General features: G+C 39.3%; 1 protein-coding gene across 1 annotated transcript in view; it reads right to left on the reverse strand.

The window, feature by feature from the left end:
* LOC122808494 overlaps positions 1 to 13942 on the reverse strand; it is a 666541-nt gene that overhangs the window by 230245 nt on the left and 422354 nt on the right. The window contains exon 22 of the mRNA XM_044079450.1: positions 7766 to 7915. Within this exon, the coding sequence (XP_043935385.1) occupies positions 7766 to 7915 (150 nt within the window). The remainder of the gene's footprint in view (positions 1 to 7765; positions 7916 to 13942) is intronic.

The raw sequence follows: 13942 nt of genomic DNA on the forward strand, positions 1-13942 counted from the left end.
GCCTTCTCAACAAAGTTAGTGAAATTTCACTCATGGATTGCCCAACAGGCACCTGACATAATAATTCTCAGTGAAACTTGGCTTAAACCCCACATCATAGACAATGAAATCCCCCACAGGTACAGTATCTTCTGCTCTGATAGGGTCTACAAAAAAGTAAGAGGTGTAATTGGGTCCACAAAAAGGGGGAGGACATAATATATTCAGACCAGCTTAACTTTTCCATATTGTCCATATCACTACCCTGTTTTCACCATACTGAACTCTTACTAACCAGCTGCAAACTAAACAACAACAAAAACTTTCCATTGTTGGGATTACCTCCTGTAAAATAACATCTCCATTCTTGAACATGTTCTCTCCCAGATCACCCACTACATATCTAATGAAACCTTGACCACTGACTCCCCTATCTCCAGTATAAATATCTATGGCTTTTTTCAACTTATTTCAACCCCTACCCATTATAGCAAATCAACCAACTCCAGCTCTGTTTTAGACTGGATCCTAGCATCCAATCCAAACCTCTACTATAACACCAAAACATTGCCTGATTCTATCAGTGACCGACTTCTAACCAGCATTCAAAGGCACTCTCCACCAAATTAGGCAACATAAATATAAACAATGTCATAGTTTCACTAACTTCAGCTAGAGTTCAACGATAGACTCTCCTCCAAAAACTGTCCCTTCTTCTTTAACCTACCACTGGAGGATGCTGTGCTGAAATTCAACTGCATTTGTCTGGACATTCTGAATTCCCTTGCTCGCCTTAGGAAAATCAGAGTGAAATCTCTCAATGCACCTTGACTTTCTCATTCCACATGTACCCTAATGCACAAAAAGGAGCTTACATGGAATAACTGGCTAAAAACAAAGTCCCCCAATTACCTTGAAACCTACAAATAACTCCAAAACCACACTACAAAAAAAAAAAAAAAAAAAAAAAAACAAGTCAATAATGATAAAAAACTACTGTCTAAAGCTACAAACATACCATCACAACAATCCAAAATAATTCTGGAACACCATTAGCATGATCCTTTACCCAGGCTCTCCCAGTATACCAAACTCTTGCACAAATAACTCTCCCCTTGAAACCATCACTAAACTCAACTCTTATTTCATTCACTCTGTTAACAAACTAACCCAAAATGGTTACACTTCCAAACTCATTTTTCCTCTCTTTCTCTCCCCCTGACAATAAACCTACCTTTTCTCTCAAACCTGTCCCCACTGCCTACATCAAATCACTACTGATCAAGTTAAAGCTCTGCTCTCCCTCAGCAAACAATCTACCACCTGTCTTCCTAAAACTATCCACTAACTCAATAGACTACCCTATCTCAATCCTTATCAGCAGATCTATCCAAGAATCTACAGTCCTTGTATTGGGAAACATTTCTTCACTATTTCAGTTGTCAAAGGAGGACACTCCACTGAGCTTTCAAACTACAGCCCATAACAATTTTGTCCCCCCGTTCAAAAATATTTCAAAAATGCATACACAAACAACTCCTTGAACATCTTCTACAAGAAAATCTACTCACTGCAACCCAACATGGCTTTTGCCCTAGCCATATACTATCTCACAAGCCAGAGACAACAATAATCTAGTATCTTGCCTATTTCTTAACCTCTCCAAAGCCTCTGACACTGTCTCTCACCCTAAGCTTCTCACTAAAATGTCTGATCTTGGTTTCTCTAACTTAACACTCAAATGGTTCTCTAGCTACCTTCCCAACCGACAGCAGTCTGTAAAGAGGCTCTCTTCCTTTTCACATTTCTTCCCTGTTAATACCAGAGTACCACAAGGTTCCATTCTTGGACCATTACTATTCAACATCTTTACTAACTGTCTCTACACATCCTGCTCTCAGTCCTCTCTTATACGATATGCTGATAACTCCACTATCATATGCACATCTGATAATCTCTCACACCTCCACTCCATTACCCAAAACTCCTTCAACTCTGTCAAAAGGTGGCTAACTGATAATCAACTTATACTCAACCCCCAAAAAACTAAACTTCTCTTATTTCTCCCCATATCTCTCTCTCATCTTAAATCTTCCTTCATTATCACATTGACAACACTGTAATAAATGTAGAAATGCACACCAAACTCCTGGGCATCATCATTGATGACCAACTAAAATTTGATCTACGTGTTCAAAATTGTATAAAAACTCATCAAAAACTCATCTTGACTACATAAACAAAAAATTCCTCACCAAGGACTTGAGGACTCTCCTTTGCCTATGTCTACCTTCATCTTACTCTACTTTATGCCTCTCCTATCTTAATCAACCTGCAATCCTTCCTAAAATCTAAACTTGAACTGCTATATAATAAAGACTATAGGTTTGCTGCCAATCAACCCTACAATACACACCATTGTCTTTCTGTTAAGTCCCTAAATTGGTTTGAGATCCCTCACCAGCTGCTCCTCTTTCAAGTGCTCCTTACTCACTCCATTATTAACAAACCCACCTGCAGTCTCATCACTCATTACCTACTACACTCCCAAACACCCACTCCAGAGCTCTGACCATCTTCTGTTGGAAATCTACAAGCCCAAAAGAACAATAGGCAAAAACCTATACAGCTACTCAGTAGTCTTAGCCTGGAACAAGCTTCCTCTAACCATCACAACTATATCAAATATCCTCAACTTTAAAAAAAGCATTAAGAGAAACACTACTGAACTCATGGCTCTGCTCTTGCCAAAACCAAACCTAACTCTCTCAACCCCACCTCCTCACTCTTCACTCTCACTGGTTCCCTCTCACCTCACCTTCTTCTTTCCCCGTCTTTCACCCCCTCTTTAAATTCTTTATACCCCATCTTACTCCTTCTCCACTCCTACTTCACTTCACCGGCCTATCACTGTCACCCTTTCCTCTAATACTAGCAGCAGACTAGTATGACACTATAAAGTCTCCAGACTCTACTGATCTACATACTCACACATGTTTGCACCTTCCCCAGTTCCACAGGCAAATATCAACCTATTGATTTATGTCATTCTTATTCCTCCTATGTACAATCTACTATAACAATTTGTTTGGTAGTATTTCAGTTTGCATTTCTTTTTTTCTATATCTAGAGTTCTTCTGTATTCAGAGATTTACTATACGGATGTTTTCTGCCCAGGCCTCCAAAGAAAAATGGCACCTGCCCAGTCAGATATACCCTGGTTAACAAATATAAAAATAAATAAATGAGTAAATAAATTCTGTAGTACATATGAACAGCAGTCTTTGGTTCTGTAATTGTTCTGATTAATTCCCTAGTTGCAGGGTGAAAGCACTTAACAATTTTCCTTTACTGGATAAACATTGGCTGTATCTTACTGTGGTTGCTGCTCGTGGTTCGTCAATATGATCGTTTTTTACTCTGTGGTGCCTGCAACAACGTAGACCTCATTTTTGGATTACTAGAAAAATAAGAAATTTTTAAAAAGTTAAAGAAAGTGAGAAGAAACAACAGAAAGAAAGAAAGTAAGACTTGGGGACAAAATGAAGAAAAAGAAATGTAATAACAGGTAATAAATAAATGAGAAATCCCGTTTATAGCACTGGTAAAAAAATAAAAAATAAAAAGCAATCCTGACTAGTATGTATTAAAATTAAAATAAATTAAATTAAAGCCATCAGAGCTTAAGGAACTCATTAGGCAAATGCAAATATATAGGATCAGAAATATAGCAAAGGTACAAAACTCAGTAACAGTGTTGTGCACACCTGTTTCTGCCACTTGCTTTATTGAACATGACAGAGCAAAATATGTCATGACCCAGAATGTTGGCTAAAAGATTTCCTTCACTGAGTCGCAAATAAAGAATTTTTATCAAAACTGGTAATATGCACAAATAAGACTTTGGGGACTGAGGTAAAGCCACCCACAATAGTCAATATTAGGGCTAGGTGTTTGAAAAATTATCAGATAGGCGAGTTATATTGTATATGATCGTTTTTACTCTGTGGTGCCTGCAACAACGTGGACCTCATTTTTGGATTACTAGAAAAATGAGAAATTTTAAAAATTAACGAAAGTTATTACATTTCTTTTTCTTCATTTTTGTCCCTAAGTCTTACTTTCTTTCTTTCTTTCTGTTGTTTCTGCAATTATTAAGAGTTTCAGTGATGAAGTGTTAGCTTCCATTCAAATACCGCAGTTTTCAGAAACACTTACCAAATAATTCAATAGTACAACAGGGTAAAGGGAAACTGTGTAGATCAGTCTGTGAACACCTGCCACCTCTTGTAAAGCTCAAATGAGTGGTAGTCCAAAATATAACTAATGTCACATGGCCTAAAATGTAAAAAATCTTTGACAGGGTAAAATCAAGACCAGCAAAAATGTTAAAACTAACTCTAAAAGTTTATAAGGCATATTTAATTAGAAATATTAACATGGCGAATACTTGTGAAATAGATTGGAGATTAGGCCAATGAACATCACATGCTTGATATCAACCAAATCAATTAGAATAATAATATTGCATATGAATTGAGATACTGGTAATCTGGCTTGGACAAACATAAGATCTTGAAGGAATGACAGTTAATTAAGGATAGTTGTGTATGTGTGTGGCAGGGGGGTTAGGAGAGTTCTTCCACTGGAGTTGTAAATGGAGGTCAGGAAAACCTTGCTAACTACCTGTATTAATTCCCTCTGTTATCTCTAGAACTACATTTCTAGTTTTACCAGGTCTCAGTAGCAACTGATCATTCCCTCACTGATAACTATGACCTTCACTCCCTGTACACATGACCATAAGTGTATAAAAAAGTATTAACCCAAGCCCTGAGCTGTGGGCAATTCACTCATTTTAGGCTTTCACTCAATACAGGCCATTCCCCATAGTACTGCCCTCTTCCTGCTTTTTGTGAACTTATTCTTTAACACTTATCCCCCTTCTTCCACATAAGTCCCCCATTCTTACAGAAGGCCTCCATCTGTCCATCTCACACAAAGCAGATTGTTCATTTGCACATCTTTATTCCATACATCCCTTCCTGGCATAATGATGTAAGATTCTATCACATCATGAATCTCTGCTCTCAACTTTCCTGAGCGATTGTCTTTCTCCATCCCAAAGTTCTGCAACTTTCAAAATAGTCTCCTCCTTAAAAAACAAGCCTATTTTTTATTTTTAAATTAACACATAGAGGATGACCAGTCATGTCTTTGCCATTCCCAAGCATACCACTCAACAATACAGATTTTCACAGTATGTCTAGATTTTTGCCACATATTTTAGATTTGTTCCTCGCAAAATTTGTAGTTTTCTGACAAATAATTGAGGATTGAAGTCACTACATAATTTGATTTTCAGATCTCACATCCTTCAGAAAATGCACGCAAATGAAAAACCTTTTAAGTTTTTAAGACCAATATTTAAAATCTTTGATTTTGGATCATGGTACACCTATTATTTTTGACTTTGTCCAGATACTTGAGCTAAGACATTGACAGAGGTATGCTCCCAAGTCCGTGGAAATCATCATCATACATATCGTCTCTATCAACTGCCTTACTCTGACTGCATTTCAGTCACTAACATACAGACAGCCAACAAAGTCAAAATAAATAAATTAATATAAATAAATAAATAAAAGATCAAGTAAGGCTCAAACTGCAAAATGAGTCAAGACAGTTTTACAAAAAATGACTTTGGCTCTGATTCCAAAAGACTTGCGGTCCATGTAAGTGACCACTTACACTGACAGCAGGCTGAAAGCAGATGTTTTGGAATCTGGTTCCCATGGTAAACCTGTTTATAGATAGGCCTTACACCAAAGTAAGTCACTTACACTGAGATCAGTTCTTTTGGGAGCAACTCTTTAGGAATCTGGCCCTTTGTATTTTTTGGAAGGCATATGCATGACTGAGCTACAAAAATATCTTCAAAATCTATACTGTGGAAATGTCTTTCTTGCAGACAATGTACTATTGAAAAACAATGAAGTTTTATTATTAACAAATTAGCTGATGCTTCTAGCATACACTGAATGCATTCCCAATGTGCAAAATGTTATGTAAGTTAGATAGATTGTCAATTTAAAATTATGTTTTTAGAACTTTTAGGATTAACACTAGTCCAGCATCCTTAGGGAAAATATGCACATTGTAAAATGCAAATATGCTTGGGTTACTAGTTCTAGCTTTATTTATCAATGACAATGTTTTAAGAACACAAAAACTCTCAGGCTATATGAAACTGGAGATAGTCGCCCACACAGCAGGGATGATGCAAAAACAGGAAACCCGTCTTTCCCTGGATACTGGGGAGCAGCCTTTGGCCCTAGCCAGGGGTAATTAGGTCAGACAGAACTGGGATATCAGAAGATCAAGGAAGGGTACAAATAACTACACATAGCCAGCTGCCTTTGGGAACATCACAACAGAAAACTGGTTTAAACTGGTTTACCGAGATGGTAAATGCTGTTATATAAAGAAATTATTTTCTCAGGTACATCTTAAACATTATCATTTTTAAATGTTTAAAGCGAAGAACATACACTACACCCATCAAATATGTCATCATATTTTAGCATTCCAGGTATGAATAATGTTATATCTTGATCAGTTTGCATTTGTTTATAACTGTGTTTGATTTAATTCTATAATTAATTATATTAGCTTACAGGATGCTACATTATACTGGATGCCCACTAGGGTACTGCTCAGATAACTGATACTGACTGGGTTTCTCTCTGATGTCTTTGTCATTCTAGTTATTCTAATAAGCAATTTTAATGAGTACTGTTGCATAACAAAACAGTACTACAGGCTTTCCTTGTTAGTGAAGGGAAGTTATGATATGACAGCAACCCCCTCACCCATGCATACACATATTCAGCCATTAATGCCATTAATGCACACGCACGCATACATCCACACATAAACACACATATGCACACACTCACAGGTAGTCCCACACATACTCAAGCATTCACTGTAGAGCTGATACGCTTTCCCACTCATAAGATCACTCTCATGAGCACACACCCATTCATCAGTACACAACACACACACACACACACACACACACACACACACACACACACACACACACACACACACACACACACACACACACACACACACACACACACACACACACACACACACACACACACAGATATACTCACCCACTTTCACACACAGACCTACTCTACCTACTCACTTTCACACACACACCCTACACATTTGCTTATACACACCCTGTACTACCTTTCCATACACACGTACCTGATTTTATTCTTTAAGCAGTGTTCTTCATTAACAACAATGGGAGACCACTAGTGCTATTTTATACAGGTGATCAATTCTCTAAATAGCTAGACAGTATAAATTCTCTGCACTGCAGGCATTTATGAGGGAGAGCATATGGCTAATTAGCATCCGCCATTTCCCCGAAATGCCTCTAGCATGGCTGGGGAGGTGGCCCATCATGGTGATCCTGCAAGCTGTGAAGAATCATGATGGTGGACTGGTCTATGAATTCAAAATATCTCATGGTAGCAACCCATGTTAGGGCTTACTACTCTCAGTGGCTCTTTGTAAATCTCAGCCTATGTCTGCCTTTTGTCTGTTACAATGAAAAAAAGTAAGTTTTTATTTCCTATAGTCAACAGTTTCGCATAATGATTTTGAACAACAGTGTAAACATTTTCAGCACATAGAATACTAAAACAGCTCAGTATGAGCACATCAGTCTCTTGTTTTCTTTTTACAATTATAAAATACTTACGTCTTCTGGAAACAGCTTTGAAAATGTATTGGATAGCTGCATAAGATGATTTTCTTTCAGTGCCAAAATGGCAGTAATATGATTGAGTTCATGGACATGTATTCCTCCATATCTCACTAATTGCTGAGTCTCATTTTCATGCAGCAACTCCTAGGTAATAAACCAGTAATACAGACATCTCATTATAATAGTGTTATAAAGGTGTTTAAAACAAGCATTTTAATTACTATTTGCTTTGCATATGAACATACAATGGCAAGATATGGTAGAAATGTGTCAACATAAGCAGAACATGAAAAGATGTTCCAATCTGAAGAAAGGAAAATAAAGAGGATGTTTTAATTCGTGTATACACTCACAAATAATTATATATATATATATATATATATATATATATATATATATATATATATATATATATATATATATATTAATGATGTTTATATATGTACAATATTGGGTATTTTGGGTACCATATATAAAATAATTGTAAATATTATAAAGAGCAAATAACTTTCAAGCCTCATCAGTAATGCCATGGAACATATTATAAGTGACCTCATAAATTATGATATCAAAAATCTCATTATGCAAACCCTCAGTAGTCTGGTTTTGCCAAAGGAGGATCCTGACTAATAAATCTGGTCAACTTCATTGAGAAAGTTATGTAGGCTGACAACAGTTGTCATGCTATTCGCATGGCATATCTTAAACTGGACAAGGCACTTAATATCATACCCAATGCTGTAATTCTAAGTAACCTTAACACTTTAACAATAGCTCGCTATGTGGTAAGATGGCTAGGAAACAGACTAAAAAACAGAAACCACATAGTGTGAGTTGTAGGTGACTCATCAGAAAGTATGAAAGCAACCAGTGATGCCTCCCCCCGCAGGGCTCAGTGTTGAAACCCCTCCTTAATGGCATTTATTTTACTGATCTCTAGGCCTGAAACCAGGACCTAAGTTTACAGGGAATTGCAAACTTGGAGTTATTGCCAATTCTCCATCTGATACCCAAAGCCTTCTTCAAGAACTTAGGGTTAAATACACCCAGTGTATTGAAAGTTGACTCAAATTAAATGTTAAGAAGTGCAATATCTTCATTTTAGAGGCAACTCTTCCCCTCAGCATCCAGCATATACAACACCCCACTACAGAATGAAAATGTACATGGGACCTTGGAACACAGTTTGAAAATGTGTTTGCTTTCAATCATAGAATAACAACAGTAGTCAGAAACTCCATCTACTTACTACAGCTAATTGAAGTACCTATCATGTACTCAAACTTTTACAAGTTCGAACCACATATGGTCGAGGCCATATGTTCGAATTTGTAAAAGTTCGAGCATGTGAATGGAAATCTCCATAAGTGGATATTTCCATTCACTTCAATGTGGTGCGATCTCAGAGATGGTATATTTAAGTAGCGGGGGTGTGGGGGGTGCAGGGAGGTTTCTCCCCTGCTTACAACTATTTATTTTTTGTCCGTTGTATTTTTATTTTTTTCCAGTAGTCGAAGTTCTGTAACTTCGAACATAATGGTTCAAAGATTAGGTATTCGGAGTTACGGAACTTCGACTATCTGATATAGACCTGCTAATTGACTAGGGAATATCATCTGGCTCTAAAGAGGTAATTGTTTCTTTATACTCTACTCTGATTGGAACAAGGCATATCAAATAACTAGAAACACTCCAGAGGTTCCTAACTAAGAAGATCACAGGTTTAAAGACATTGAGCTACTAAGAAAGGCTGGGAGCACTGTCCCTTTAATCAATATAATTTTGAGTCCTGTGGGGATATCTATGCCTCACATTCCTTGCTATTAAAGACCTAGTTGTCCTGTATCTCCGCAAGTCTACTATTTATATGAATACCATACCCAGATGCCTAATATTCATCAGAAGATAAATAAAATGTGACAGAGAAACACTTCCATCATGGAGTGCCTCTTCCCATCTCTGGAAAAGACTGCCCCTGCTGGATAAGGTGTATAATACACTATCATCAAGTACTGAGATGATTGTATGGGAACCCACAGTTTCACCCTGGCTTTGACTGTTCTAACCCTCCTTGAGAAAGTGGGTACAGCCTGATAGTGGGTACTGGTAAGGCATAATTGGTCAATCCATGAGATGGCCTGCATCTGTCATCCCTGGGCTTCCGGATACTGGCCAAGACTCTTGCCACCACTATAGTGCATTTTTTAGGTGGTGTTCCGAAGACCAAATTACTATTGTAACAGCTACAAACAAATGCAATCTGTGAGTCATGCTGCTCAATGCTAGAAATCTAAATCTCAAAAAGCACTCCTTAAAATGGAGAACATCAACATTTGTGCTGCAACAGAGACCTGGTTCAAAGCAGCAGAAAGCATCCCTGCACTACCAGGCTATAACTCATTTCACATCTTTTGGCCCCAGAACTTGGACCAAAGCTCCAATGGTAGTGGTGTTTCCATATTCATAAAGGATGCGCACACCTCCAGACTTGTAGCCCAACATAATGCATCTGAAATATTTCAGATGCAGCTAACATTGGGTAAGACAGCGATTCAAGTTGTAGCCTGCTATAGGTCCCAGCCATGTCCAAAGACTCACACTCCACATTCCTAAGCACCCTGGAGAACATTAGGGTCCGACCTAACACTCTCATACTGGGTGACTTCAACTACCCCTCCATTAACTGAGAAAACTACTCGTACCAATACACTTGCCCAATGCTTTCTGGAATTGATTAATTCCAATGCTATGGACCAACTTGTTCTTACCCCCACTAAAGGTAGCAACATCCTTGAACTGGTTATTACTAACATGGGCGACCATTGCTCTACACCAATAGTCCACTCCTCCCTTTTTAGATCTGACCACAAACTAATCACCTTGGAAATCCACATCCCTCCCACCCACCCTCCCCCACAAAGGTAACCACCATGAAAAACTTCTCCACAGCTAACTTTGGGGTTCTAAAAACAGATGTGGCTAACTTCATGCCACCTATGCAAATGGAGAATAGTTGGATGACTGCCAAATCATGCACCAGTGCACTTTATGAATACGTACACAAATGCATGCATCTCGACATACCAAATAGAACCAAGATGCTTCACTCAAAAAAAAAAAAAAAAAGGAAGCCAATCTGGTGGTCTTCTGCCATAAACAAACTCTACAACAGAAGGAGGAAACTGATGCGCAGTAAGGCGAAGTCCAAAGACTGTAAAGACTCCTTTATCACCCTCAACAAAAGGTTGAGATCCCCCATCAAATCCTCTAAAACTAGCTATGAAAACAGAATTGCAGCAGATAGTAAAGATAGCCACAAGGCCTTCTATAGTTATGTAAAGAATCTCCATGTCAATACCCAGATTTGCTCTGAGCTACTGCACAATGGTACCTCCTATACCGTGCCAAAAGATATTGCCAATATACAGGCCAACAGATTCAACCAGTAGATTGCCAGCACCCAGTATTACTGCTGCACAGGTTAAGACAGCACTGTCCAAGACCAGGAATACAGCTTCTATGGGACCTGAACCTATACCCTGGGCTGTGTTCCTACACCCTGACATTACTACAGAATGAACTGGCACCACACCTGTGTGCCCTGCTCAATCACAGCCTCACCTACCAAATGGTGTACTGCTACAGTCGTCCTTCTCCACAAAGGAGGAGTGACTACAGACACCGGGAATTACCATCCAATTAGCCTAATGAGTCTGATATGCAAAGCTATGGAACACATCATCACGGACCTAATAAACAAGGATATAGGGAATCTCAAAACTCTGGATCCTACACAGTTTGGTTTTGTGAAGGGTAGATCATGCCTACTCAACTTGGTCGACTTATTTGAGTCAGTCACCAGAGCTGTGGATGAAGGCGAGGTGGTTCATACGGCCTACCTTGATCTGGCCAAGGCCTTTGATGCCATTCCCAGTCAGGAATCATAGAAAAACTCACTAAGCTAGGCATCAACCCCTATATCACTAGGTGTGTTGCAAACTGGCTTACAGGTAGAACCCACAGTGTGAAAGTAGCTGACTCCAAGTCAGACTGATGACCAGTCACGAGTGGAGTCCCACAGGGTTCGGTCGTGGGTCCTCTCATGTTTAGTATCTAATTCTCTGATGTCCAGGCCAACAGGAAGGAACCCTGTCTGACAAAGTACGCAGAAGTAGCTGACTCCAAGTCAGATTGCCGACCAGTCACGAGTGGAGTTCTACAGGGTTCGGTTTTGGGTCCTCTCGTGTTTGGTATCTAATTCTCTGAAGTCCAGACCAACAAGAAGGGACTCTGGCTGACAAAGTTCGCAAACGATTGCAAGTTGGGAGCTGTTTGCTCCCCAAGTGATGTTGACATCCTACAGAAAGGCCTCAGTGAGACCAACTGGTGTCAGAACCATGGCCTTAAGCTCAATGCCAAAAAATGTGTCATCATTCCCCTTGGGAGAAACCCGGTTCCCTGGAATTACCACATTGATGGTAGTCCACTGAACACAGAAGACGTTATAAGAAATCTGGGAGCACAGGTTGACAGTAACCTCTCTGTTGACCACCACATTGCCACTGTGGTCAGAAAGTCCTTCTATGTGGCACATCTCATTACTAAGGGTTTTGCATCCATGAAGAAAGAGGTCATTGTCTCCCTCTACTCTTCCCTCACTACGCCAATCATCGAGTACAGTGCCCCATTTGGCATGTACCTCACTAGACACCTGCAATAACTGGACAGGTTGCAAAAGTACCTCACAAAGAGGATACTAGCCCTTAAACACTTGTCCTATATGGACAGACTCAAAAAAACCTCCAACTATTCTCTGTCTCATATCACCTACTTAGAGGTGATCTCTGCTTGACTTACAAAGCCATGTCTGACCCAGATCTGTAAGAAATGCTACATCTAAAGAAATCCCAATCCCTCCACAACACACACTCCAGAGACCTCAGCCTCATTACCACAATCAACAGAACATGCTGGAGTTCATAACCCAGAGACTGCCCATGTTATGGAATATACTTCCCATACATGTCAAGCAGAGCACCTCACTGTTCCTCTTAAAGAGAAATCTTGCTGAGTGGATGGGAAATTGAAAATTCACCCCGGGGATCACTCCAGTGGCTCTACTCGACAGATGCACTAGGAACTAAGGTCGGGTGGCACGATGCCAGGGTAATCCTATGGGGTCCCCTTCACATGATCGACTTTTCACAAAGTCGAAATTCATATGGCCGAGACCATATGATCGACTTTTGAAAAGCTGACCATGGGGAACCGCTATCTCCATACAGTGCAGAATGGGAAAATTTCCCTCTTCCGCACTATAGTGCGATCTCAGAGTTGGTATATTTAAGTTAAGGGGGGTCGGGGGGGCTTTTAGGTAAGTGTTGTTTGTGTTTTTGTGTTTACTTTACATGTTCAGCTTTTCACAAGTCAATCATATGGTCTCAGCCATATGAATTTCGACTTTGTGAAAAGTTGATCATGTAAAGTAGACCCATCCTATGGGCTGGGCTTGTAAAGGCTCCAGGGCCATTAGCCTAGTACACACCTATGAAACTACGAACCTATAAACAAGACTCGATTGCCTTGCCTTGAAATTCCTACAAACCTGTTCAAAGGAACTACAATTTGTTTGAAGTGGATATTGTGCAACATCTCAGAACTTAGAATATTGAAAAATGGCATTCTATCACAAAAATCATTGAATTTGTGTCAAATGTAACTTTGAAAACATTTCTGTATTTGGGATTTTAACCTATACAGCCTGCATATAGGTTTTGCTTCCTAAAACCCTGACATTACTATTCTTAAACCCAAATTACTATAAAACGAAGTTATGTACTCACCATAACGTTCCATGTATGTAGTCCATCTCGCTGAACATTATTACGTGTGGGTTCGGAGCCAATCCTCGGCTCTGACTCAGCCGCTTTTAGAAAGCCTGAAAACTTCTGATTGGCTTGTGGCTAGGAGGTATCCCATGGTGCATGAGCACACTCCCCAGATCTTTTTTGCTGCTAGTCTATATAAGGAGAAAAAGTAGAAAGGAGAACAAAGGTTCAGAAGAATAAAACCCTAATAAAAGTGTCCTTTATGAAATAAACCACCGTAGAAAACTGTTTCCAGATCCTCCAGGAAGGGGGCTGGTGGGTGGGTTCGTAATGATGTTCAGCG

This window comes from Protopterus annectens, chromosome 8.part0, assembly GCF_019279795.1.
Source record: "Protopterus annectens isolate FY-2018-M chromosome 8.part0, PAN1.0, whole genome shotgun sequence".
In the NCBI taxonomy this organism is placed as follows: domain Eukaryota; kingdom Metazoa; phylum Chordata; order Ceratodontiformes; family Protopteridae; genus Protopterus; species Protopterus annectens.